At 47.2% G+C, this 26,001-nt stretch overlaps 3 protein-coding genes and 1 long non-coding RNA gene across 5 annotated transcripts; 1 reads left to right on the top strand and 3 right to left on the bottom strand.

Moving 5' to 3' along the window:
* Positions 1 to 140: 140 nt before the first annotated feature.
* On the bottom strand, positions 141 to 6,497 carry LOC308577757 (vomeronasal type-2 receptor 26-like). Its single transcript, XM_081178189.1, has 6 exons — positions 5,924 to 6,497; positions 4,896 to 5,187; positions 3,800 to 4,603; positions 2,869 to 3,090; positions 1,749 to 1,875; positions 141 to 1,062 (listed from the first exon to the last, which is right to left on the bottom strand). The coding sequence occupies exons 1-6, from the start codon at positions 6,394 to 6,396 to the stop codon at positions 164 to 166; spliced, it is 2,817 nt and encodes a 938-aa protein (XP_081034315.1). The 5' UTR covers positions 6,397 to 6,497; the 3' UTR covers positions 141 to 163.
* LOC308577768 lies at positions 3,777 to 5,394 on the top strand. Its single transcript, XR_014003668.1, has 2 exons — positions 3,777 to 3,916; positions 5,291 to 5,394. It is a non-coding gene; the product is annotated as an uncharacterized lncRNA (long non-coding RNA).
* A 683-nt stretch (positions 6,498 to 7,180) lies between the features above and the next one.
* On the bottom strand, positions 7,181 to 8,946 carry LOC308577725 (uncharacterized protein). 2 transcript variants are annotated; one of them, XM_081178146.1, is made up of 4 exons: positions 8,854 to 8,946; positions 8,063 to 8,158; positions 7,837 to 7,911; positions 7,181 to 7,505 (listed from the first exon to the last, which is right to left on the bottom strand). In XM_081178146.1, the coding sequence occupies exons 1-4, from the start codon at positions 8,866 to 8,868 to the stop codon at positions 7,347 to 7,349; spliced, it is 345 nt and encodes a 114-aa protein (XP_081034272.1). In that variant the 5' UTR covers positions 8,869 to 8,946; the 3' UTR covers positions 7,181 to 7,346. The 2 variants fall into 2 exon arrangements, with proteins under 2 accessions (XP_081034272.1, XP_081034271.1); XM_081178145.1 differs by having other exon boundaries at positions 8,063 to 8,161; positions 8,854 to 8,945.
* A 1,432-nt stretch (positions 8,947 to 10,378) lies between these two features.
* LOC308577750 (vomeronasal type-2 receptor 26-like) lies at positions 10,379 to 18,656 on the bottom strand (the record flags this gene model as incomplete). The annotated part of the gene is made up of 6 exons (XM_081178182.1): positions 10,379 to 11,794; positions 13,069 to 13,195; positions 14,552 to 14,779; positions 15,482 to 16,285; positions 16,578 to 16,869; positions 18,427 to 18,656. The coding sequence occupies 6 exons, from the start codon at positions 18,654 to 18,656 to the stop codon at positions 10,896 to 10,898; spliced, it is 2,580 nt and encodes an 859-aa protein (XP_081034308.1). The 3' UTR covers positions 10,379 to 10,895.
* Between the last annotated feature and the right edge of the window lie 7,345 nt (positions 18,657 to 26,001).

Raw genomic sequence — 26,001 nt, 5'->3', positions numbered from 1 at the left:
CCATCTTCCAGTTCATGTGAACAGGACTACATAAAAGTTGGGCTAAGAATGAACATAATCTCTTTCAGAGGCGGAGAAGGAGGAACATGGATGAGCAGGTGTGTTTCCTTTATGCACTTCTGGACATCAGGAACATGGAATGTTTTAAGAATCAGATGTCTCCTTAATTTCTGGTTGTCAGGTGCTCCTTTGTGTTCAGATCAGGCCTCAGCACAATAATGTAGCACTTGGGAAGGAAGATGCAGCCCAGAAGCCCAGCACTGGAGGCCAACATAGAGAAGATCTGCACGGCCACCATGTACTTGCCCTTGGTGCTCAGGTAGGTGGGCACAAAAGACACCCAAACACTGCAGAAGACCAGCATGCTGAAGGTGATCAGCTTGGCTTCGTTGAAGGAGCCGGGCAGCTTCCTGGCTAGGAAAGCCACCGTGAAGCAGGTGGCAGCCAAGAAGCCCAGGTAGCTGAGGGCAACGTAGAACATGGCCACAGACCCTTCGTTGCATTGCAGAATGATCTCTCCCACCTGGGAGTGTATGTCAGACTCTGGGAATGGGGGAGAAGAGCCCAGCCAGATGGTGCAGATGAGAACTTGCCCCCCAGAACAGGAGATGACAATGAAGTTGGCCAGACTCTTGCCCAGCCATCTCCTCACCCTGTTCCCAGGCTTTGTGGCCAGGAAGGCCAGCACCACCGTGATGGTCTTTGCCAAGACAGAAGAAACAGCAACTGAGAAGATGATGCTGAAGGCCGTTTGTCGGAGAAGGCAGGTCTCTTTCCTTGGGCGCCCGATGAAGAGGGGGGAGGACAAAAAGGAAAGCAGGAGGGAGACGAGGAGGGTGTAGGAGAGGTCCCGGTTGTTGGCTTTGACTATGGGAGTTTCCTTGTATTTCATGAAGATTCCCAACACAATGCCTGCCATTATAGATAAGAAGAGGGCAACGGAAGCTAAAACCATTCCCAAATATTCTTCATAAGCCAGGAAGATGATAATCTTGGGGACACATTGATCTCTGTCCTTGTTTGGATACTGATCTTCTGAGCATTTGGTGCAATGTTCTGCATCTGGGGAAGAGGAAAAAGAGTGGCTGCAGCATCACTTACATCCTTAATGATCTGTGCTCTTTTACGTTTTGAAAAACTCTGTGTTGGACCTCAGGAAATAAGAATGTTATAATAGGTAAAGCAACATTGTGATCTAGGATAAACTGAGTAGCAATGAGCACTCCACTTCTGTTAACTGCATTTTTTTTGGATCCTGCCTAATCCTGAAGAAACAGCTCTTTAACTTGACATTTGAAATGCAGTTTTCTGTTGCTTCCATGCAATGTTCATAGTAGTGAGATAAAAACAGTCTATTGATTATATTGTAATAATTTTCATATGAAAGATTTTATTTTTTATTGTGCTTTTGCTATTAAAAATTTGCTGGTTTGCATCACCTGTCCATTATTCTTTATGAATGTCAAAATGATTTCCTTTTTGGTGTGACTTGGTATGAAAAATAAAAAAGGAATGCTTTATGGGCATTCCTCTCACAGCTGCCCACTTACAACCCCAGAGATTTCTTCCTTATGACCACTCCTTTCAACTCCCTTCCTGGATGTAATAAAGTTGATTAATCCTATGGATGTCGAGGAAGAATCCACATTCCCCAATGTCTGCAGAAGTCTCGCAAGAAGTGGGTGAGACTGGATTACTCCCCTGTGTTTACTCTCTCCAGAAATACCTTCCCTCTTGGAGTCACCCACCTTCCTGGGCGGAGAAGGTCCCTTCCGCACACCGAGCACAAGCATAGCAGCAAACGGGCTTTCCTTCTAGAACCACCTTGGCATATCCCGGTCTACATCTTTCTGTACACCTGGAACGAGGCACGGCCTAACCAGAAAGACAAGAAGGTGCAAGAAAGAGGAACAGTTAGGAATATTTGTGTGCATGTAATTCACACATAGTGTGAATTGAAACTGATCTCTGGACTGCAGCCTTTGACCCCCTCATCAGGGTCCTTTCAACCCCCCACTGACCATTGGGGTGACCAGAATATCTTGTTCTTCATAATTAGTTCAGGACAACTGAGGTTTGCGCCACAGAACTCTGATTCCTCTCCTCCGTTTACCTGCTTCCCTGCTTAATAAATCTTCAAAGAAAATAACAATGGAGGCTGAAATGTGATTTCCCCAAATTTCAGGATTCTGATAATCTCTCAACCGCTAAGTAAGACACATTTAATATAACTTTTCCAAATATTGGTTTCCCTCACTCTGTTCTTGAGGCATGCAAGGTTTCCTCTAGTCGCTGATCTATTTCCCTAGTTATTTCTAGTTCATGTGCCATTTCTTAACGTTAACCATATATTACGATAGGCTTTTTTTTTAACTTCTCATCTTTCACCAACAACTGTGCACTTCTCAATTCCTGCACATACAATAGTTTAACATTTGCAACATCTACAAGTGAGCTTACTCCACAAATTTAAAAAATCCACAATAAATCAGTAATTATCATTTCAAAAATAAATCGCTTTCCATCCTTCTGCTTCTATGAAAACCCAATAGTTCCCTTTTACTAGGTGTTTTCCCTTTTCTTCTTATCTATGTAGTCCATTTGGTTAAAGATTCTATCCAGAATTCTTAAATTCTCAGACTGGCTCGGAAATAGATAGTGTCTTTTCTAAGGACCTCTGGGCTCTATGCTTTCTGTGAGCACCCCAAATTCCCTTCCTATCTCAGCTGCTGTGGAAAGAAGGAGTGGCCGTTGCAGCTGTTATTGGACAGTCAAGACATCATTGGTCAACCTGATATAGCCATTTTGCAGCAGTTGTTCAAGGAAAGCTGGGATCTCCTAGCCTCCCCTCTCTGTGATTCCCCTTACCTTGTTGAATTTCTTGGGCCACTCAATGGCTTCTGGGTTAATGGTGAACTTTATGCTAGCAGATGTCTCTCTCCTTATATTCCCAATAACGACACAAGACTTATTGGGAGAGATCACCCAGTTCACAATATCAAAGTCCGCTGGCAGCTCCCAGTTCTCATCCAAGCACAGCCTGCCTCTGGAAGTATTCAGACACCGGATTTCTCTCAAGAAAGGGTGAAGCTGGAATGACAGGGGAAAGCACCAGCACTGAGAAAGCTGGAAGCCAAGATGGATATCTCAGTCCTACTCACTTCAACCTCTTATGATTTGGGGCCTGGGTGTATCTCATGTAGACTGGAATACCTATTCAGCCATTTTTATTACTACAGACCCTGCAAGTGCCCCAATTTTCCAGGGATGTCCCTGAATTAGAGTCAGTTTTTCATTTGATCCCGGAATGTCCCACTTTTCCTTTTCTTCATTGGAGAAAAGTTGGCAGATGTGGAGTTATCCAACCCACAAGCCGTCCAATCTTGTATCGGGAATTTTAATATGTTTTATATTTTAGTATGAATTTCTTTATTTTGGGAGCTGCCCAGAGTGCTGAGGCAAGCCAAAAAGATGTGTGGGATATAAACAGTGATATATTTCTAGCAAAAAGGGTGCCGGAAATCACCATGAACACCTCCCTCTGAGAATGGCAATGGGACCCTCCTGAGAGGTGCCAGAATTGAGTTTGAGTGAGTCCCGACCCCCCAGAAAAAAAGCCCTAGGTATCAACAGTAAAATTTTCATTATGGAATGGTATGTCCCTATTTTCATCAGAGAAATGTTGGGCGGTCTGCTACTATTACTAATACTAATAGTAATTATGATATGTTGCATATTTATCCCCAGTCAAGATCAGCATCTGTGTGGAGTGCAGTTTGCAAAAAGGGGAAGGAAATACCTGCCACGGCTGTAGCCTTTGGGGTCCCCATTGCTCTCCTTCCTCCACCATCAGCTTCCTCTGGGATCTAGATGAAAGCGAAGCATGCAAGGCCTGAGCCACAGCTTGAACATGGATGTAAGTGCCATAGCTGTCATAAGACAGGGCTCTGTCCCGCTCCTCTTGGGGCAATGGCTGCAGGTTCTCCTCCTCTCTGCATCTTATCCTGCCTTTCACGGACAACAAATGCTTTGAATATGAACACTGAAATGCTTGATTGAAATAATCCCTAAGATTGAACTGCAATTTGTCACCTTTGCTGCTCCTTATTCCATTCTGAATTGCAAAGGACAGAGAACCATGGAGGTGCTGGAATAAATTTGGAGGGATGTAAAAGCCATTTCTGATTTCTAGCAAAGATGTTGTGATCCAGACTTTTGCCCCTATTTCCTTCTCATAGATAAAGTGTATTGCCATGAGTATTACGATAGTCTGTGAATTGGTTATATAGGAAACAAATACCCCAAATTGTCTCCATAGGAAAAAAGGTTCCCCAGGCCTGATAAATTGACCTGGATCATTTTCTGGTACTCTTTTTGATAAAGCAATGCAGATCCCTTTGCTGAGCATCAGAGGTTTCACAGCGCTCACAAATCTTTCTCCACTGTCATTGTCTGGAGTGAAGAGGCCAATCCACGTCCATCCAAAATGCAGGAGCAATTCAACAATCCCCTGGTACTGACTTTCCTCTTTGGGAGTCATCCGGTAGACAAAAGGGAACAGGGTTTTACCTTCGAGAACCTGGGCAGTGAAGCCATAACTGATCTAGCAAGGAAAGCAAAAGATCACCAATTTATTTTACTTTCAGCATAATGGGTATTTAATCATCTGAAATGCCTGATATCTAAATCTCTGCTGGCTGAGGCTGATGGGAGTTTTAGTCTGAAACATCTGAAGGTGTCAAGTTGGTGAAGACTCAGTTTTGAAAAAGGGATGTTGAATCCATAGCTCAGGATTTTCCCATTTTGAAAAATATCCTCACTTGACCTATCCAAAGAGAAAATAGAATCTTATGCAGTTGAAATTCTCTGTGCTTCCATGCTCTCCCACTACTTACCTGTGGGATTTTGTAGATGCCTGACAAGGCTGAAATCACTCTTGAGATGAAAGTGTTGCTTCTTTCAAGAACAGCCAGCAAGTGATTGTGTTCTCCACAGTGATAATTGGGAATATTGCATCCACTGCCTGCAAGCAGCTCTAGCATGGCGTCCAAAGTCATCCTTGCATCGCAATAGTTCTCATAGATGTTGTAGCCCAGGGTGATGTTGGGTAAGAGCCTGAGATCCTGGTTGATCTCTTGAATGGTGAACAGGAAAGACAACATGTACCAGTAGAACCTAGGTGCCTCCCTGCAATAAATGAATCCTTTAAAAAGAGTGAAACTGGAATTCGTATGAATGTTTCTTTGTTTATCCATCCTTTTGCATTGACATCAAACCTTTTCCTGTCTAGCATAGAGGAAGAATTTGGAAATCTCTGCTCCATTACAGCACCTTTGAAGTTCAACAGTGGAACGGACTCCCTCCGAAGGTGACCATGTGTCATGGATGCTTCAGGTGAGATTCCTCTGGGTCCCTTCCATCTCTACAGCTCTATGATTCTATTCTACTGTGGTTTTATGAGTAAGAAATGAAGGCGCCCCTCAAAATTTGTGATATACTGGGAAGTTGCTGCAAAGGCTGCTTTTCTTGCAGTGGTCTTTGGCTTCTTCCAAGGGGCTAGACTATAGGTAGGTAAGAGACCATTTTATTGACGGAAGAGAAGCACCAAATACCTCAGTCCCCTTTTAGTTACATATGGGGCCTGGTGGCTTGCAGGTTTGACTGTGTGGTAGAATGATAATTCTGTCCATATTCTGGATCAGAAACTACACGAATGAGCACACCTCCCTTTACTAGAATCTTTGACTAGACACCCCTCCCCAGCTCCCAGCTCCTCCAACAGCAAGACCAATGGTCAGGGCAGGGTAGTCCTGCAACACCAGCCCTTGGCTCCCCAGCCCTGAGAAAGGGGCTATTTCCTTGATAAATAGGAACCATTATAAGGAGTGGAGGACCATGAAACTATCTGCATATAAGTGCATACACTTCAGTCCTGGCGAAGGGTGTCTGAGAAAAGTTGTATGGCGTTTCCTCAAAAAAGCGTTTTGGAGAGATGATCCCACTGATGAGAAAGTGTCCAGGCCGGTAGTAATTGCGAGCATCCGTTTCATCCCTGACCAGATTCAAGGGGCATTTCGCCTTGTGGTTCCCGCAGACTCCAAAGGGCATCATGAGCAGCAGAAGCAGCAACAGAAGGAGCAGGGATCTCATTCTGGCTCTGCCTCCTCCTCCTCTTACCTGCCAAGGAGGCAAAGCAGAAGAACCCAAAGACTCTTGCAAGACCAGACTGGGTGGGCTTTGCCAGGCTGGGTGGTTTTCAACTCTACCTTCGGAACTAGGAAGCACAAGGCAGGCACACCCCTCTGTCGCCAGCTCTGCATCTTGACTCAGTCTATTTCCAACACAGGAAATATTCTCGGCACCAACTTTTTCTTTCCCAGACACAGTGCAATTCATATGGTCATGCTACTTTCTGAGGCTGATGTAACCTCCAGAAATATCTCCTGAGCATTTAGAAGATGAGATGACTATAATTTTGATTATTCCAAGTGGAATAAGTTTCATCACACTAACTTTCCGAAGTCTTGAATCGCTCAGGCAGCAGGTGCAGAGCTGGAGAAAAACATGATGGAGAAAAGTGAAAAGATGTTTTTGGGAAATGGAAGTTTGGCCTGAACTTTGCTCCCAAGGACCAAATTTATACATTTTAGATAGCAATTTCACATTACCGTATTTCCCAACAGATCTCTTTCGAATTTTGTTATCTCCGTTTTAAGACATATTTCTTAATCAAGTTTGAAAACATCATTTAATTGATAATACTGTAACCAATCTGTTAGTAAATCTCTGATATACTCAAACTTTTTCAACTTTAACTGATCTTCTGCTTCTGTTAACAGCTCTTTACAGGTTGCCTCCTCTGTCTGCCACATCCCTCCTTGAGGTCTACAGAGTCCCAGAAGGTGTCGCTCTCTTCGGCTTCGTGGTCTAAGCTCAGGGAGCTGTCTGGACTGATATCCATTTCGGGGAACTGAGGAGGAATAGGGCTGTCCGCAGCGCTGGGAAGAGGGGACAGACATCCCAGAACCCTCTGCAACCCGGCTTGACACTACAAGGGTCTCTCTGGCCACTCTGGCTTCCCTCCTCCTCTGTCACTTTGTCATGGGATATTTCATCCTCAGAGGATGACTGTTGGCCTGGACAGGATGGAGGAACCAGCCCAGAAGTGGTGGCAGTGGGGGGGGGGGGAGAGAGAGGGGAGAAAAAGAGCAGCCCAAAATGAGACAGGCAGGAACCCAGAAGCCAAACTCTCCTGCCCGCATTGAGTCGATATCTGACTTTTAGAAGACATCTGAAGGCAGCCCTGTTCAGGGAAGCTTTTCATATGTCATGAATGAGTGTATGTTTCATCTTACCCCGATTACGCTTGCCTCCAGGTGTTCCCCAGGTGGGGGGCACGGCAAATCAAGGGCCTCCCCGTCCTCCTGGTCTTCCCCGTCCTCCTCTGGGGGGCTCGCTAGTTCTTCCTGTGGCTCTTCCTCCTTGAGAGCCACTTCAGAGGCTGACTGCTGGCAGAGACAGGACCCCAGAGGTGGTGGTGGGGAGAGAGGAGAAAGAGAGCAGCCCAGAATGAGAGAGGAACCCACATAGAGCCACTAGCCAGGGAAGCCCTACAGCCCTGGCGCCATGGGGGGCTGGTCCATCAGGACAAGTGGGGCAGCAAGCATACCCTTAGCAGTCCCCTGCCTGCCTGCCTGCCTGCCCCCTTGCTCACGACCAGTCCAGAAGGTGGCCTGACCGGCCGGCCGGCTTCCTCCTCCTCCTCCTCTTCCCCAGCCTCAGGGTTGCCCATGTGCAGCTCAGCAGGGCTTCCCTCCTGCTCTGTCTGCTACGTACCTCATTGAGGGAGTCCCAAAGGGAATCCAGGGAGGACAGGGAGGAAACACTAGAAAATGGTGACATACTTGGAACCTGCAAGGAAAAGATGCAAAAGACGAGCAATTAAAAAACGCAACCAAACATTAAAACTCAAGGCACCCATAACTGAAGCAACAGTTCCATTCTGCGGTTGATATGCTTCCCTCGCCTTCTGCCAATCACCACTTAGGCCACGGCCACCTACCCAGTCAGGGCTGAGGAGATCCAGCCGTCTTGCGGTCTCCTTCTTGCCTTTTCCTTCGTCCTCCTTGTCATTGAGAATGTCCTCCTCAATGGCTGACTGCTGGCAGAGACAGGACGTCAGAGGTGGCAGTGGGGAGAGAGGAGAAAGAGAGCAGCCCAAAATGAGACAGGAACCCAGAAGGGAGACTCTCCTGCCCACGTTGAGTCGCTAGCCAGGGAAGCCCTACAGCCCTGGTGCCATGGGGGGCTGGTCCATCAGGACAAGTGGGGCAGCAAGCACAGCACATTCACTCTCAAGGCACCCATAATTCAAACAACAGAACAGCGGTATAGCCAGCTGCTTGGGTGCCTGGTTCAACGCGGGGGTCCTGTGGGCTTTCTGGAGCCTATCCTCTGCCTCCCCCCCAGCTGTAGGGTGGCTGAGGGAGAGGCAGGGGGCAGATGCAAGCCCCACGCTTCTGTTTCAGGCAGCACCCAGCCTGCAGGGGCCCAAGCCACCAAGTCACCCCCAGGAGAGATGCGTGGATCAGGCACTCTGCACACACACCCCCCCCCGGTAAGTGCCAGCCCCCGCGGTGTGGCGCCCCGTGCCAGCCGCGTTTTTTGACTCAACTAAAAGGTTTGGTGAGCCCAATTTTTATTTTTATTTTAAACTCGGCTTTATGTCCTTTTCCCACCCCCCTCAGTGATGACACCTTGGGCGGGCCCCACCCCCCACCCTCCTTTCTCTGCAACTGCAACAGAATAAAAGGACTCAAAACTCCCTTAGCAGTTTCCTGCTGGTCCCCTCACCATTTCCCCAGACATCAGTCTTCAGACTTTGCTTTTTCGGTGTCTAATAACAGTTTTTTCTGATTCAGTTGCAGACAAACCACCAAAAGGCTGAGGTTGGGATTCTGAGCCGATGTCACAGCCAGGTTCCGATCAGTCCATTTCATCTAAGGGGGGGGGGCTGTTTCCCCTGAGGGTGACCGCTGAACACACCACCCAAGGGAAAAAGAAGGAGAAAAGCAGAGAAATCTTTTAATTCTGTAGCAAGAAAGAATGAGTGCCAGGAGTTTTCTTTTCCCTGCACTCCTCCATTGCCACACCTTTTCATTACTATTATTATGCTAGATTTAATGAACACTCATATCAGAGTGCTCTGTAAATTGGTGGCCATAGTCTTTATAGAGAGCCAGTGTGGTGTAGTGGTTAAGAGCGGTAGTCACGTAATCTGGGGAACCGGGTTCGCGTCTCCGCTCCTCCACATGCAGCTGCTGGGTGACCTTGGGCCAGTCACACTTCTCTGAAGTCTCTCAGCCCCACTCACCTCACAGAGTGTTTGTTGTGGGGGAGGAAGGGAAAGGAGAATGTTAGCCGCTTTGAGACTCCTTAAAGGGAGTGAAAGGCGGGATATCAAATCCAAACTCTTCTTCTTCTTCTCTTCTTATGCTCTTCCTAATGCTCCCAAACCCTTCTTTTAGCGTCTTTTAGACTTTTATATATACTTTGTGTTAAATACTTTTTCGCTTTCCGAAACGTTTTACAGACTGAAAATGATTGTACCCCACTCTACTGATGCTGGTCTACTACTGTAATAAAGATTTGATTGATTGATTGATTGATTGATTGAAATGAAGTATCCTATAGAAATGCAATGACTGGACACTAATGTAATGTATTCCCCTCCCCCCAAATTCATACTTTATTACTTAATAATATTAGTAATAATAATGAAATAAGTCAAGCCAGAGGAGAGGCTCCTCCCAGCTTAAATTTATATAGCACCCTTCATTGGAATGCTACAAGTTGAATCATAATAAGAATGAGAGTTTCCACCAATTTGAAGTGATGAAAGTTTAAGTAGGATACAATCTTGACTAATTAATATAAATGCTTTGTCAGTGGCTGATCTGTCAATTATTTTTACTTGCCCTTTTGATCTTGGCTTTGCTCTGTAATGGGGACCTGAATGGGAGGAACCTGAGTAGGAGGAGGAGGACCTGAATGGGAGGAACCAGAGTTGGAGGAGGAGGCCTCTCGCTCTTCCTTCCTGACTGAGCATAAGATGCCTCCTCTGAAAAGGTTTGGCAGGCAGGGAATACAACTATTTGGCATTGTCTCATTGCTTCCCTCCAATGCTAAACTTCTTGCTGGCTCACTCGTAATCTGGTGGACCACTCAACATCAGTGCACAATGTGTCATATCCTGGACAACGCAATAAAATCCATTGTACTCCAGTCAAGGCTTGGCTAAGGTCAGTTGCTACTCTTTGGAACAGGGAGCAGAGGTTACACAATACAGAAATTAAACCAACAGACTACGGAAGATGTCTTAAATGAATTTCTCACTTTATTGATATACAAAGCTTAGGAGAACAAAATGAGATGAAGTGTACTTATGAATGATACAGCATACATGTAGAAAATGGAGAAAATTCAATAAATAGAAATGACATAACTAGGAACTATTGTTGAATATCAGAATTGATATGGTTAATAGGTAGTTAGGACAAAGGAATCACACTCAAAGACCTAACTCCTCCCTCCCTCCAGCCTATCTTGTTGTGAGATAAATATAACTTCTCAAAGCAAAAAATGATTAAATGATAAAACTTTACAAACTAAGGGAAGTAGATCAGGACTCATTGTAGTCATTGGCAAAGCAAGATAGCAAAACATTTCCTCCCATCTTACTGTTCATGTCAACAGGACTTCCCTAAAACCTGGGCTAAGAATGAACACAATCTCTTTCAGAGGCGGAGAAGGAGGAACATGGATGAGTATGTGTGTTTCCTTTATGCACTTCTGGACATCAGGAACATGGAATGTTTTAAGAATCAGATGTCCCCTTAATTCCTTGTTGTCAGGTGCTCCTTTGTGTTCAGATCAGGCCTCAGCACAATAATGTAGCACTTGGGAAGGAAGATGCAGCCCAGAAGCCCAGCGCTGGAGGCCAACATAGAGAAGATCTGCACGGCCACCATGTACTTGCCCTTGGTGCTCAGGTAGGGGGGCACAAAAGACACCCAAACACTGCAGAAGACCAGCATGCTGAAGGTGATCAGCTTGGCTTCGTTGAAGGAGCCGGGCAGCTTCCTGGCTAAGAAAGCCACCGTGAAGCAGGTGGCAGCCAAGAAGCCCAGGTAGCCAAGGGCAACGTAAAACATGGCCACAGACCCTTCGTTGCATTGCAGGACGATCTCTTCCACCTGGGAGCGCATGTCGGGCTCTGGGAATGGGGGAGAAGAGCCCAGCCAGATGGTGCAGATGAGAACTTGCCCCCCAGAACAGGAGATGACAATGGAGTTGGCCAGACTCTTGCCCAGCCATCTCCTCACCCTGTTCCCGGGCTTTGTGGCCAGGAAGGCCAGCACCACCATGATGGTCTTTGCCAAGACAGAAGAAACAGCAACTGAGAAGATGATGCTGAAGGCCGTTTGTCGGAGAAGGCAGGTCTCTTCCCTTGGGTGCCCGATGAAGAGGAAGGAGGACAAAAAGGAAAGCAGGAGGGAGACGAGGAGGATGTAGGAGAGGTCCCGGTTGTTGGCTTTGACTATGGGAGTTTCCTTGTATTTAAAGAAGATTCCCAACACAATGCCTGCTGTTAAGGACAAGAAGAGGGCAACGGAAGCTAACACCATTCCCAAATATTCTTCATAAGCAAGGAAGATGATAATCTTGGGGACACATTGATCTCTGTCCTTGTTTGAATGGTGATCTTCTGCGCATTTGGTGCAATGTTCTGCATCTGGGGAAGAGAAAAAAAGTAGCTGCAGCTCAGAACTGTTAGAACCCAAAACTAAGAATTTGTCAAGAATGTATAACTTGCTGTTGAAATGGAATACTCAGGATGAAACGGTGAAATCTGCTATGATTAAATGGGCACAAGATGTTGGACACAATATTATGTTTGCTGACTGGGAACAGTTATGGACCACAGGTATGAAGTTTACGGCATCTAATGCCCTAAGAGAGAATATTATGAAAATGATGTACAGGTGGTACATGACCCCAGTCAAGCTTGCAAAAATCTATCATTTGCCCGATAATAAATGTTGGAAATTTAAAGAAACTGAAGGTACATTCTTTCACCTTTGGTGGACGTGCCCAAGGTTTAAGGCTTTCTGGGAAATGATATATAATGAATTGAAAAAGGTATTTAAATATACCTTCCTGAAGAAACCAGAGGCCTTTCTCCTGGGCATAGTCGGCCAATTGGTGCCAAAGAAGGACAGAACTTTTTTATGTATGCTACAACAGCAGCAAGAATACTCATTGCAAAGTATTGGAAGACACAAGATCTACCCACTCTGGAAGAATGGCAGATGAAGGTGATTGACTACATGGAATTGGCAGAAATGACTGGCAGAATCCGAGACCAGGGGGAAGAGTCAGTGAAAGAAGATTGGAAGAAATTCAAAGACTATTTACAGAAATATTGTAAAATTAATGAATATTAGAATGATGTTGGATAGAAATTAAGTGGTTTCCAGCTGTAATGCTTTAAGAGATATGAAAAAGGCTTATAAATGGGTAAAAGCTTAATGGCAAGGATTTGCTGAACTAACAAATTAGAGTGGAATACAAAAAAGGGAGGTATGAGGAGGTCCGGGGAAATAAGCGTAAGGAAAATAAATAAAGGAAAATTAATGTGTTTTTAACTGTCTTTATTTTGTATTTTTCTTTTTCTTTTTTCATTTTTACTGTAATACCTTAAATTTTTTAATAAATATCTTAAATTTAAAAAAGTAGCTGCAGCATCACTTACATCCCTAATGATCTATGCTCTATTACGTTTTGAAGAACTCTGTTATGTTTTGAAGAAATCCTAGAGATTTCTTCCTTATGATCATTCCTTTCAACTCTCTTCCAGGATGTAATGAAGGCGATTAATCCTAAAGAAACTGAGGAAGGAGCCACATTCCCCAATGTCTGCAGAAATCTCACAAAAAGTGGGTGAGACTGGGTTTCTGCCCTGTGTTTACTCTCTCCAGAAATACCTTCCCCCTTGGCGTCACCCACCTTCCTGGGCGGAGAAGGTCCCTTCCGCACACCGAGCGCAAGCGTAGCAGCAAATGGGCTTTCCTTCCAGAACCACCTTGGCATATCCAGGTCGACATCTTTCTGTACACCTGGAACGAGGCACGGCCTAACCAGAAAGACAAGAAGGTGCAACAAAGAGGAACAGTTAGGAGTATTTGTGGGTATGTAATTCACTCATAGGGAAGCTGGTGGCACTCTGGGTTAAACCACAGATCCTAGGGCTTGCCGATCAGAAGGTCGGCGGTTTGAATCCCCACGACGGGGTGAGCTCCCTTTGCTCAGTCCCTGCTCCTGCCAACCTAGCAGTTCAAAAGCACACCAGTGCAAGTAGATAAATAGGTACCGCTCCGGCGGGAAGGTAAACGGCGTTTCCATGCACTGCTCTGGTTCGCCAGAAGTGGCTTAGTCATGCTGCCCACCTGACCCGGAAGCTGTACGCCGGCTCCCTCGGCCAATAAATCGAGATGAGCACCGCAACCCCAGAGTCGGCCACGACTGGACCTAATGGTCAGGGGTCCCGTTACCTTTACCTTAATTCACACATAGAGTGAGTTTAAACGGATCTCTGGATTGCAGCCTTTGACCCCTCATCAGGGTCCTTTCCACCCCCCACTGACCCTTGGGGCGACCAGAATATCTTGTTCTTCATAATTAGTTCAGGACAACTGAGGTTTGCGCCACAGAACTCTGTTTCCTCTTCTCCGTTTACCTGCTTCCCTGCTTAATAAATCTTCAAAGAAAATGGCAATGGAGTCTGAAATGTGATTTCCCCAAAGTTCAGGATTCTGATAATCTCTCAACCACTAATAAAGACAAATTTAATATGACTTTTCCAAATATTGGTTTCCCTCACTCTCTTCTTGAGGCAAGCAAGGTTTCCTCTTGTTGCTGATCTATTTCCCTAGTTATTTTTAGTTTAAATGTCATTTCTTAACATTAACCTTACATTACAATATTTTTTAACTTCTCCTCCTTCACCAACAGCTGTGCACTTCTCAATTCCTGCACTTACAATAGTTTAGCATTTGCAACATCTACAAGTGAGCTTACTACACAAATTAAAAAATCCACAATAAATCAGTAATTATCATTTCTAAAATAAATTACTTTCCATCCTTCTGCTTGTATGAAAGCCCAATAGTTCATTTTTACTAGGGGCTTTCCCTTTTCTTCTTATCTACGTAGTCCATTCGGTTAAAGATTCTGTCCAGAATTCTTAAATTCTCAGTCTGGCTCGGAAATAGATGGTGTCTTCTCTGAGTACCTCTGGGTTCTATCCTTTCTTTGAGCACCCCAAATTCCCCTCCTATCTAAACTGCTGTGGAAAGAAGGAGTGGTGGTTGCAGCTGCTATTGAGGGTCAAGACACCATTGGTCAACCTGATATGGTCATTTTTCAGCGGTTGTTTAAGGAAAAACATAATAAGCATTTCCTAGCCTTCTCCCTCTGTGATTTGCCCTACCTTATTGAATTTCTTGTTCCACTCAATGGCTTCTGGGTTAATGGTGAACTTTATGCCAGCAGACGTCTCTCTCCGTATATTCCCAATTTTCACAAGGTCACGAGACTTATTGGGATAGATGGCCCAGTTCATAATATCGAAGTCTGCTGGCAGCTCCCAGTTCTCATCCAAGCACAGCCTGCCTCTGGAAGTATTCAGACACCGGATTTCTCTTAAGAAAGGGTGAAGCTGGAATCACAGGGGAAAGCACCAGCACTGAGAAACCTTGAAGCCAAGATGGATATCTCTCAGTCCTACTCACTTCAACCTGTTCTGATTTGGGGCCTGCGTGTATCTCATGTAGACTGGAATTCCTATTCAGCCATTTTTATTACTACAGACCCTGCAAGTGCTCCAATTTTCCAGGGATGTCCCTGAATTAGAGACAGTTTGTCATTTGATCCCAGAATTTCCCACTTTTCCTTAGAATGTCCCTTTGTTCATTGGAGAAATGTTGGTGGATGTGGAGTTATTCAACCCACAGGGCGTCCAATCCTATATTGGGAATTTTTAATATGTTTAATATTTTAGTATGAATTTCTTCATTTTGGGAGCTGCCCAGAGTGCTGAGGCAACTGAAGAAGATGTATAAACAGTGGTATTCTAGAAAAGAAGGTGCCGGAACTCACCATGAACACCTCCCTCTGAGAATGGCAATGGCACCCACCTGAGAGGTGCCAAAACTGAGTTTCAATGAGTTCCGCCTTTAAAAAGCTCTGGATATCAACAGTAAAATTATCGTTATGGGACGTCTCTATTTTCATCAGAGAAATGTTGTGCTCTATGCTACTATTACTAGTACTAATAGTAACTATGATATTTTGCAGGTCTATTCCGAGTCAAGATCAGCATCTGTGTGGACTGCAGGTTGCAAAAAGGGGAAGGAAATACCTGCCACGGCTGTAGCCTTTGGGGTCCCCATTGCTCTCCTTCCTCCCCCATCAGCCTCCTCTGGGATCTAGATGAAAGCGAAGCATGCAAGGCCTGAGCCACAGCTTGAACATTGATGTAAGTGCCATAGCTGTCATAAGACAGGGTTCTCTCACGCCCCCCTTGGGATAATGGCTGCAGTTTCTCCTCCTCTCTGCATCTTATCCTGCCTTTCACGGACAACAGATGCTTTGAATATGAACACTGAAATGCTTGATTCAAATAATCCAGAAGATTGAACTGCAATTTGTCACCTTTGCTGCTCCTTATTCCAGTCTGAATTGCAAAGGACAGAGAACCATGGAGGTGCTGGAACATATCTGAAGGGAGGTAAATGCCAGCTCTGATTTCTAGCAAAGCTGTTGTGACCCAGACTTTCGCCCCTATTTCCTTCTCATATACCATGTTTATTGACAGGAGTATCATGATACCCAGTGCATTGGTTATATAGGAAACAAATACCCCAACTTGTCTCCATAGGAAAAAAGGTTCCCCAGGCCTGATAGATTGATTTATATCATTTTCTGGTATAATTTTTGAAAAAGCAATGCAGATCCCTTTGCTGAGCATCAGAGATTTCACAGCGCTCTCAAATCTTTCTCCACTGTCATTGTCTGGAGTGAAGAGGCCAATCCACGTCCATCCAAAATACAGGAGCAATTCAATAATCCCCTGGTACTGACTTTCCTCTTTGGGAGTCATCCGGTAGACAAAAGGGAATAGGGTTTTACCTTCAAGAACCTGGGCAGTGAAGCCATAACTGATCTAGCAAGGAAAGCAAAAGATCAGCAATTTATTTTACTTTCAGCATAACAGGTATTTAATCATATGAAATGACTGATATCTAAATCTCTGCTAGCTGAGGCTGATGGGAGTTTTAGTCTGAAACATCTGGAGGTGTCAAGTTGGTGAAGGCTCAGTTTTGAAAAGGGGATGTTGGATTCATAGCTCAGGATTTTCCCATTTTTAAAAATGTCCGCACTTGACCCCACCAAAGAGAAAGCAGAATTTTACACAGTTGAAATTCTCTGTGCTTCCATGCTCTCCCACTACTTACCTGTGGGATTTTGTAGATGCCTGACAAGGCTGAAATCATTCTTGAGATGACAGTATTGCCTCCTTCAAGAACAGCCAGCGGGTGATTCTGTTCTCCACAGTGATAATTGGGAATATTGCATCCACTGCCTGCAAGCAGCTCTAGCATGGCGTCCGAAGTCATCCTTGCATCGCAATAGTTCTCATAGATGTTGTAGCCCAGGGTGATGTTGGGTAAGAGCCTGAGATCCTGGTTGATCTCTTGGATGGTGAACAGGAAAGACAACATGTGCCAGAGGAACCTAGTTCCATCCCTGCAATAAATGAATTATTTAAAAAGAGTGAAACTGATATTCATATGAATGGGAGGGAGGAAGCATTATATGATCCACAAAGATTAGTATTTATTTATCCTTTTACATTAATATCAAACCTTTTCCTGTCTAGCATAGAACAAAGATTTGGAGATCGCTGCTCCATGACCGGAGCTTTGAATGCAAACAGCACACAGAGCTGTTCAACAGTGGAAGAGACTCCCTCCGAAGGCGACCATGTGTCATGGATGCTTCAGGTGAGATTCCTCCGGGTTCCTTCCATCTCTACAGCTCTATGATTCTATTCTACTATGGTTCTATGAGTAAGAAATGAAGGCGCCCCTCAAAAATTGTGATATACTGGGAAGTTGCTGCAAGGGCTTCTTTTGCTGCAGTGGTCTTTGGCTTCTTCCAAGGGGCTGGACCAAAGGTAGATAAGAGACAATTTGATTGAATGAGGAGAAGTACCAAATACCTCAGTCCCCTTTTAGTTACAAATGAGGCCTGGTGGCTTTCAGGTTTGAGTGTGTGGTAAAATCTTTAATTTTGCCCATGTTTGGATCAGTGACTCCACCAATGAGGACACACCCTGGTCTGTATTCTTTTATATAATCATTTTATTTGAAGCATATCGTTCCACCCATAAAAATCCACCCATTTTCTAGCGTTTCTTAAAACGCTTCTAATTATTTTTAAAAAGACAGTGACAGAAAGGAAAAAGTGCTGAGATTGGAGGAGGAAACCTTTAATGTAGCCCATGGTGAGCTGAGGGTCTCCTGTGGTATTGTGTCAAGAGAACTGGGCTAAGGTTGTTCACAAATGATCCAAATAGAATAAACATAAAATAATTTTGGCAGCTTGGAAATTGCTTGAGTTTCATGCCTCCCTCTGGGATAGGAAACAGGTACCTATGGATTCCACGTGAAGAAATATCAAACATCTCACTACTTAGAAATGAGGCCAGTTGTGTATGTGAAAAAAGGAATAATTCCTTTTCACATTTTAGAGACCTGACTCCATGAACAAGGAAGTCTCCTGATTCATATTATTTTATTCATCATTTCAATTAAAGTACATCTTTTCTGCTCTTCAGCCACCAAATGTCACCCAGAGGATCTTAAATTCCATTTGTAAAACTGTAGCATTCCCTAACAACAGTTTCTGAATTGTCCAAATGGAATAATATTGAATAAAACCCTTGAGCCTTGGGAATTGAGTTTCATGGCATTCTGCAGCTGGGGAAATTCAGTGCATCCTTTTGACTCCTGACTAGATTGATTGGCATCCTTGCATTCTCCTAAAAGCAACACAGAATCAAAGGTAGGAGAGTGTTTCACTAAGGAAGACCCAGGGAACATTGAAATAGGAGAGGTTTGGGTGGAATCTTTTACTGGACTCCCCAGCTCCCATCAGCACCAGCCAGCAAGACCAATGGTCAGGGCAGGGTAGACCTGCCACATCAGCCCTTGGCTCCCCAGCCCTGAGAAAGGGGCTCCTTCCTTGATAAATAGGAACCACTAGAAGGACTGGAGGACCATGAAACTGTGAAGTACATACTCTTCAGTGCTGGCGAAGGGTGTCTGAGAAAAGATGTATGGAGTTTCCACATAAAAGCGTTTTGGAGATATGATCCCAGTGATGAGAAAGTGTCCAGGCCGGTAGTAATTGCGAGCATCCGTTTGATCCCTGACCAGATTCAAGGGGCATTTCGCCTTGTGGTTCCTGCAGACTCCAAAGGGTATCATCAGCAGCAGGAGAAGCTGCAACAGAAGGAGCAGGGATCTCATTCTGGCTCTGCCTCCTCCTCCTCTTACCTGCCAAGGAGGCAAAGCAGAAAAACCCAAAGACTCTTGCAAGACCAGACTGGGTGGGCTTTGCCAATCTGGTTGGTTTTCAACTATACCTTCTGAGCTCAGAAGCACAAGGCAGGCACACCCCTCTTTCGCCAGCTCTGCATCTTGACTCAGTCTGTTTCCAACACAGGAAATATTCTCGGCACCAACTTTTTCTTTACCAGACACAGTGCAATTAATATGGTCGTGCTACTTTCTGAGGCTGATGTAACCTCCAGAAATATCTCCTGAGCATTTAGAAGATGAGATGACTATAATTTTGATTATTCCAAGTGGAATAAGTTTCATCACACTAACTTTCCGAAGTCTTGAATCGCTCAGGCAGCAGGTGCAGAGCTGGAGAAAAACATGATGATGAAAAGTCAAAAGGTGTTTTGGGGAATTGGAAGTTTGGCCTGAACTTTGCTCCCAAGGACCAAAGAAGGAGCTGGATCTGACCATGGACTCTCCTTCCTTGGAGGTTTTTAAGCAGAGTTTGGATGGCTATCTGTTAGAGATGCTTTAGAGAGCCAGTGTGGTGTAGTGGTTAAGAGCGGTGGACTCATAACTTGGCAAACCAGGTCCGCTTCCCTGCTCGTCCGCCTGCAGCTGCTGGGTGACCTTGGGCTAGTCACACTTCTCTCGTCTCTCAGCCTCACTCACCTCACAGAGTGTTTGTGGTGGGGAAGGAAGGAAAAGGAGATTGTGAGCCGCTTTGAGACTCCTTAGGTGTAATGGTTCTAGGGGTTGCTCGTGCGTAAGCCGGTGCAAACACCTGGCTGGGTTGCCTGAATGGACGTTTTCTCTCCGGACAGCCACTCACCTGTGGCTGTCTCAATCGCTGGCAGAATCCGTCAGTGGGCGTTTCTTAAACCTCTTCCAGCAAAGAAGCTCTTTGACGCCTAGTCTCCTCCTACTCTCTCTGCGTGAAAGCCTTCTGCGCAAGGAGGGCGTAGGCAGCGGAGGACCCCTACTCTCCCCGCTGGTCCCCGGCAAGGAGTCATGGGACCGCCTCGCCGCTTCCCCCATCTGCCTCCCTTCTCCACTGGAGCTAAGCTGATTCTCTTCTCCAGAAGATGGGCTGCCTCTCCCAATCCCGGGACGCTCTCTGGAATCCCTCTGGATCTTGCTCTCTCCCTCCGGCACTGATGGCAGTTCCCTGACATCCACCTCCTCCTCAGGACCCCCACCCCCACCCCTGGCGCGATTTTCTGGTACAACCTCCTCTCTCTCGGTCGACGATGCGGGGAATCCCCTGTCATCATCTCCTGAGGATTCAAAACCAGCCTCCCATCCGCTCGGACTTCGTCCCGCTAGTTGAACTTCCCAGTCTGATCCTTCTCCCTTGGACACCTCCCCTCCCTCCTCTTCAGAGGCAGGAAAACCCACAAAGTCCCCTTCGTCATCTGTGGGTCCAAATTCTTCCTCCCAGAATCTAGCTAATGGTTTGGGCTTATCCAAGAACATACCGTGGAATTCTTCCACCAGTTACCCGTCAGTGATTGATTCAGCAGGGACCCAAGTGTTTTCAGACCGAGGTTCCCCCTCCCAGGCTACCAAGTACTCTACCTGGCGACCTCGCCACCTTGAATCGAGTATTTCCGTGGCTTCGTTACAGTGTTCCCTCTCCTCTACCCGCGGGTGGGTGGTAACCCCTCCCTCCCGTCCCGGGAATTCTCGCCCCTCCCTGTAAGGTGAAAGTAGGGACCTATGGAACACCGGGTGTATCTTCATGCTGTCCGGCAACTTGAGTTTAAATGCCACTGGGTTAACCTACTGTATTACCTCAAAAGGCCCCAGCCGCCTAGGCTGCAACTTCTTGCACCCTCCCTTTAGGGGCAACCCTTGGGATGACAACCACACTGGTCTCCCACCCGTATGGCCTCCCCCTCCTGACGGTGCCTGTCCGCCTGCCTCTTGTAAACTTCCTTGGCCCGCTCCAAGTTCAGCCTGAGTTGCTGGTGTAAGGCCTCCATTTCCTCCACCAATTGCTCAGCCGCAGGTACACTCCATCCTTCCTCCCCCCCCCCCGCCCCGGGAAGGCCCTGGGATGACACCTGTAATTGGCCATGAAAGGGCTCATTCCCATGGACACGTGTTTAGCGTTATTGTACGCAAATTCAGCCAAAGCTAATTTCTCTCCCCAATCATTCTGTCCCTCGCTGACATAGCAGCGTAGGTACTGCTGGCGTATACCGTTCGCTCTTTCGGCTTGATTGGTTTCTGGGTGCCTCGCCATCGAGAAGCTCACCTCGACCTGTAGCAAGCTCATGAGCCTCCGCCAGAACCGGGAAGTAAATTGTTTCCCTCGATCTGAGATAACCCTCAATGGGGCCCCATGCAGTCTAAAAATGTGATCCACAAACGGCCTGGCTATCTCCTCTGCCGTTGCTGCATGCGAGCAAGCTACGAAATGGCACATTTTAGTCAGTAGATCGACCACTACCATGACCGCTGTCGTTCCCCTTGACTTGGGCAGATCTGTCATAAAATCAATGGACACCACCTCCCAGGGCCTTTCCGGTGTAGGTAAGGGTTCCAGTAGCCCCGCGGGGGCAGCCCTTTCCCCCTTTGCCCTCTGGCATCGGTCGCACCCTCGTACATATTCTCGTACGTCTTCCCTCACCTTTGGCCACCAGAACTGTAGCATGGTCTTGTGCTGTCGAAAGTGCCCAGCTGTTGGGTTGTCATGGTACCTTCCCCCTCAAAGTCTCCCCTGGTGCATACAGCGCCCCCTTATAGTACAGTAGCCCTTCCTTTTCCTCAAACCCTCCATTGACTTCCTTTCCGTCCCTGAGTTCCCTGATTTTTGTCTGAGCAAACTTGTCGTCTCTGGTGAGACCTGCCAGTTCTCGTTTCCCAACCAACACTCCCCCCCCCACACCGGTCCTCGGGGAACACGTGCCTGGTCTCTGGTGGCCCCTCTCCTTCCATGTACTCCAGTTTCCGGGAGAGAGCATCTGCCCTTACGTTTTCCTCTCCCGGCACGTATCGGATCTCGAAGGAAAACTTGGCAAACTCCTGGGACCATCTGATCTGTCTCTGGTTGAGCACTTGCGTGGTCCGCCAGTATTCCAAGTTCTTGTGGTCAGTTCAAACCTGGATCTTGTGCCACGCCCCTATCAATAGATGTCTCCATTGCCGAAATGCCGCATAGAGCGCAAGCAGTTCTTGGTCATACACCGTGTAGTTTTGCTCCGACTTGCTCAGCTTCCTAGAGAAAAAGGCACACGACCTCCAGTTCTGCTTGGCCCCGGGCTGCAAAAGGACCGCTCCAATCGCGCGGTCGGACGCGTCCGTCTCCAGTCTCATGGGCTTCTCCGGATCCACGTGCAGGAGCTGCTCTTCCGAGGCGAACGCCTTCTTCAGTTTTTCAAAGGGTTGCTGCGCATCCTCTGTCCACGCGAATTTCTTTTTGCTACTAAGACAATCCGTTATGGGCGCTGTCAAGTGAGCGAACTTCTTTATGAACTTCCTGTAGAAGTTGCTGAAGCCTAGGAACCTCTGCACATCCTTTCTGTTTTGGGGGGCTTTCCATTCCAGCACTGCCTTCACTTTGCCCGGATCCATGGCTAGTCCTTTGTCTAACAACCTGTACCCCAGGAATTCAACCTCCCTGGCGTGGAATTGGCATTTTTCCAGCTTGACCCACAACTGATGCTTCTTCAATCTCTGTAGCACCTCCCTGACGTGTTGCTTTTCATTGTCCGAATAGATTAAGACGTCATCCAAGAAGGCGACGCAGTTCTTGTACAGCAGGGGCCCCTACACATGGTGCATGAAGGCTTGAAAGCAGGCGGACCCCGATTGTAATCCAAATGGCATGGCTAAGTACTCAAAAGCCCTCAGGGGGGTGAACATGGTCGTTTTCCATTCGTCCCCCTCCCTTATCCTAATCAGATTGTATGCTCCCCTGAGGTCCAGCTTGGTAAAAATCTTCCCCTGCCTCACACGTGTCAAAATATCGTCAATCCTGGGCATTGGGAAAGTCACGGGTTCTGACACAAGGTTTAGGGCCCTGTAATCCACGACTAATCTGGGCTGATTAGTCTCTTTTTTGTCTACAAAGAACACTGGACTGCCCCCCACCGCCTTTGATTCCCTCATGAAACCTCTCTTCAGGTTCTTGTCAATAACCTGCCGTAACTCCTGCATCTCCCGATCGGACATGGCATACAGCTTACCCACCGGTAACTGAGCCCCTGGAAGCAGGTTGATTTGGCAGTCAAATGGCCTGTGGGAGGGGGGCAGTCTGTCTGCCTCCCTCTCGCTGAAGACCTCCTTCAAATCAGCATATTGTGGTGGCACCTCCCTTTTTTGCTACAGGGCCACCCCAGCCACCCTGGCCACAGTCATTCTTGGTTCCTTCCCTCCCAGACAGTGTTCTAAACAGTAAGCTGACCCAAAGGTGAGCGACCGCTGATGCCATGACATCACTGGGTCATGTATTGCCAGCCAGCTCATTCCCAGTATTATTGGGGGTCCTGCCAGCGTGGCCACGTGAAAGGCAATGGTTTCCGTGTGCCTGGAGACACTCATTCGCATTGGCGGTGTCTGGTGTGTCACTTCCCCTCCCAGGAGTTCCCTGTCATCGATGGTGGTCACCTGCAAGGGAAAGTCTAGTGGCAACAGGTGGAGCTGGTGCTCCAGAGCGAAGTCTCTGCTGAAGAAATTACACGAGCTGCCAGAATCTAGCAGCCCCTCCACTTTGACGGGGTGCCCGTTTGGGAGTTCTAGCACCACCTCTATGGCTATAGCTGCCTTGGGAGGGTCAGGCTGGGGCACTTCTATTGGTTGCTGGCCTGGCTGCTGCCCCTGCTGGTTGGCAGCCAGGCGTTGTCGTTTCCCTGCACCGGCCCTTCCTCCCCCTTCTCGTCGTGGCCTGCAGCCCCCATCATGCCTTGCCAGGCTTTTCGTTGAGGGCAGACCTTTGCAAAATGTCCCGGTCGCTGACAGAGGAAACACTTCTTGGTAGTTTTCCACTCGTTCCCCTCCCTTTTCCGACCTTCACCAGCATTTGAAACTTCGCGTACACGTGCTCCATCAATTTCCATCGGCTCCGCCGCCTGGGAAGGGTCCCTCGGCATCTCCGGAATGCGGTTGTCATGGAAACGTTCCGCCCTTATCTCCCGCTTCTCCTGAGCCCGCGCTTCCTGGCGTACACCGATCGCAAGCACAGACTTTGTGAGTTCATTCATTGACCGCGGGCGGGGTGCTTGAGACAACTCGTCTTTCACTTCAGGGGCCAAACCCGCTTCAAACAACATTTGTACTGGTTCAGAGTCCAGATCCCACCCGAGCTTGTGGATTCACATTGCAAAACGCGACCAGTAGTTTCTGACGGACAGGCTCCCCTGCTTGCACCCCATCAGCTCCCTCCGTCTCACGCTTTGCTCCACCTCGCTGGAGAACATCACGTCCATTGCCTGGTAGAATTTCTTAAGATCTTTCAATGCATCATTCTGCGTCGCCATTAGGGACCTGATCCATTCGCACGCCCCATCCTGCAGATGTCCAACAATGTAAGCCACCCTCTCCCCGTCATCCGCAAAGTCATTTTTCTGCAATTCCAAAGCGAATTGAATTTCCGTTCGGAAGGCATTGTAGTCTTGGGGCTTTCCACCAAACTTGTGTACCAGCCCGGGGACCTTCCTCCCTATCGGGGTGGCTCTGACCTGTGCATCCTGAGCCCGTCTCTCCTCCAGCCGTGCAGACAGGGTAGCGACATGCGTCTCCAGGTCTCGGTTCCTCTCGACCAGACCTCGCACCATGGCTTCTTGCTCTGTCCCTCCGGCCGGCTCTGTTTGGCTCATCATGCTGCCTCTCCGGGGCTGCGCACAAGCAACGTCAGGGACTGATGGATTGCTGTAATGGTTCTAGGGGTTGCTCGTGCGTAAGCCAGTGCAAACACCTGGCTGGGTTGCCTGAGTGAACCTTTTCTGTCCGGACAGCCACTCACCCGTGGCTGTCTCAATCGCTGGCAGAATGCGTCAGTGGGCATTTCTTAAACTTCTTCCAGCAAAGAAGCTCTTTGACGCCTAGTCTCCTCCTCCTCTCTCTGCGCAAAAGCCTTCTGCGCAAGGAGGGCGTAGGCGGCGGAGGACCCCTACTCTCCCCGCTGGTCCCCGGCAAGGAGTCATGGGACCACCTCGTCACTTCCCCCATCTGCCCCCCTTCTCCACTGGTGCTACGTTGATTCTCTTCCCCAGAAGATGGGCTGCCTCTCCCAATCCCGGGACGCTCTCTGGAATCCCTCTGGATTTTGCTCTCTCCCTCCGGCACTGATGGCAGTTCCCTGACATCCGGGTAGTGAAGGCTGATCGCAGAAGAATTGATGCTTTTGAATTATGGTGCTGGAGGAGACTCTTGAGAGTCCCATGGACTGCAAGAAGATCAAACGTATCCATTCTTAAGGAAATCAGCCCTGAGTGCTCACTAGAAGGACAGATCGTGAAGCTGAGGCTCCAATACTTTGGCCACCTCATGAGAAGAGAAGACTCCCTGGAAAAGACCCTGATGTTGGGAAAGATGGAGGGCACAAGGAGAAGGGGATGACAGAGGATGAGATGGTTGGACAGTGTTCTCGAAGCTACAAACATGGGTCTGACCAAACTGCGGGAGGCAGTGGAAGACAGGAGAGCCTGGCGTGCTCTGGTCCATGGGGTCACGAAGAGTCGGACACGACTAAACGACTAAACAACAAGGGTAGTGATAAACCGGGATATGAAATCCAAACTCTTCTTCTTCTAGTTGGCCACTTTGGGTGGATTTGATTCCTGCCAATCCCTTCTGGTTCTCCCCCTGAAGGGAAGTAGCGTATTGGTGCTTTTGAAGCCACTTCAAGTGAATTTCCACCCCCTCTTTGAAAGGCTTCTCCAACAGAGGGAAGCTCTCTGGAGTTGGTGGAGGGGAGAAAGTTTGCTCTGAGCCTTAGGCTCTCCCTTCCCCTTCGACATGTTCTGGGGAAGGAGAGCTTCTGTTGCACATGGAGCCAACTTGCTCCTCGTCTTTGAGCAGAAACATCTCTACTCATAAAAAAAATAAATTATTAAGTCTCCGCAGATATTCCAATCACTTGTCTTCGTATACAGTTTAAAAAAACAACCCCCCCACAATTTCTTTTTGACTCCCCACCCTCCCTTCTCTATGTTTGTTTTTATTACTTCTTTTTATCAGATTTTTTAAAAAATCTGTTTTTATTATCAAAGCCCCAATGTCGTATTTCAGTAATCCGCTGCTTATATTTCAAATCCTGCCTTTGACTTCATGTATGGATGATAGTTTGACAAATAAGATATCA

This window comes from Podarcis bocagei (genome assembly GCF_964188305.1).
Source record: "Podarcis bocagei genome assembly, chromosome: 18".
Taxonomy (NCBI): domain Eukaryota; kingdom Metazoa; phylum Chordata; class Lepidosauria; order Squamata; family Lacertidae; genus Podarcis; species Podarcis bocagei.
This window is presented reverse-complemented; position numbering and strand designations above follow the sequence as displayed.

What these genes read in the sequence shown, in the direction of transcription:
- LOC308577757 (XM_081178189.1), bottom strand. Translation starts at nt 6,396, where the DNA reads ATGAATTGCACTGTGTCTGGGAAAGAAAAAGTTGGTGCCGAGAATATT. An exon ending in GCATCTACAAAATCCCACAG is followed by an intron (nt 4,604 to 4,895) that starts GTAAGTAGTGGG and finishes TTTCCTTGCTAG; the next exon opens with ATCAGTTATGGCTTCACTGC. An exon ending in GACCTTCTCCGCCCAGGAAG is followed by an intron (nt 1,063 to 1,748) that starts GTGGGTGACTCC and finishes CCTCTTCCCCAG; the next exon opens with ATGCAGAACATTGCACCAAA.
- LOC308577725 (XM_081178145.1), bottom strand. An exon ending in ATCTCCTCAGCCCTGACTGG is followed by an intron (nt 7,912 to 8,062) that starts GTAGGTGGCCGT and finishes TTTTCCTTGCAG; the next exon opens with GTTCCAAGTATGTCACCATT. An exon ending in TTTGGGACTCCCTCAATGAG is followed by an intron (nt 7,506 to 7,836) that starts GTACGTAGCAGA and finishes CTCTGCCAGCAG; the next exon opens with TCAGCCTCTGAAGTGGCTCT.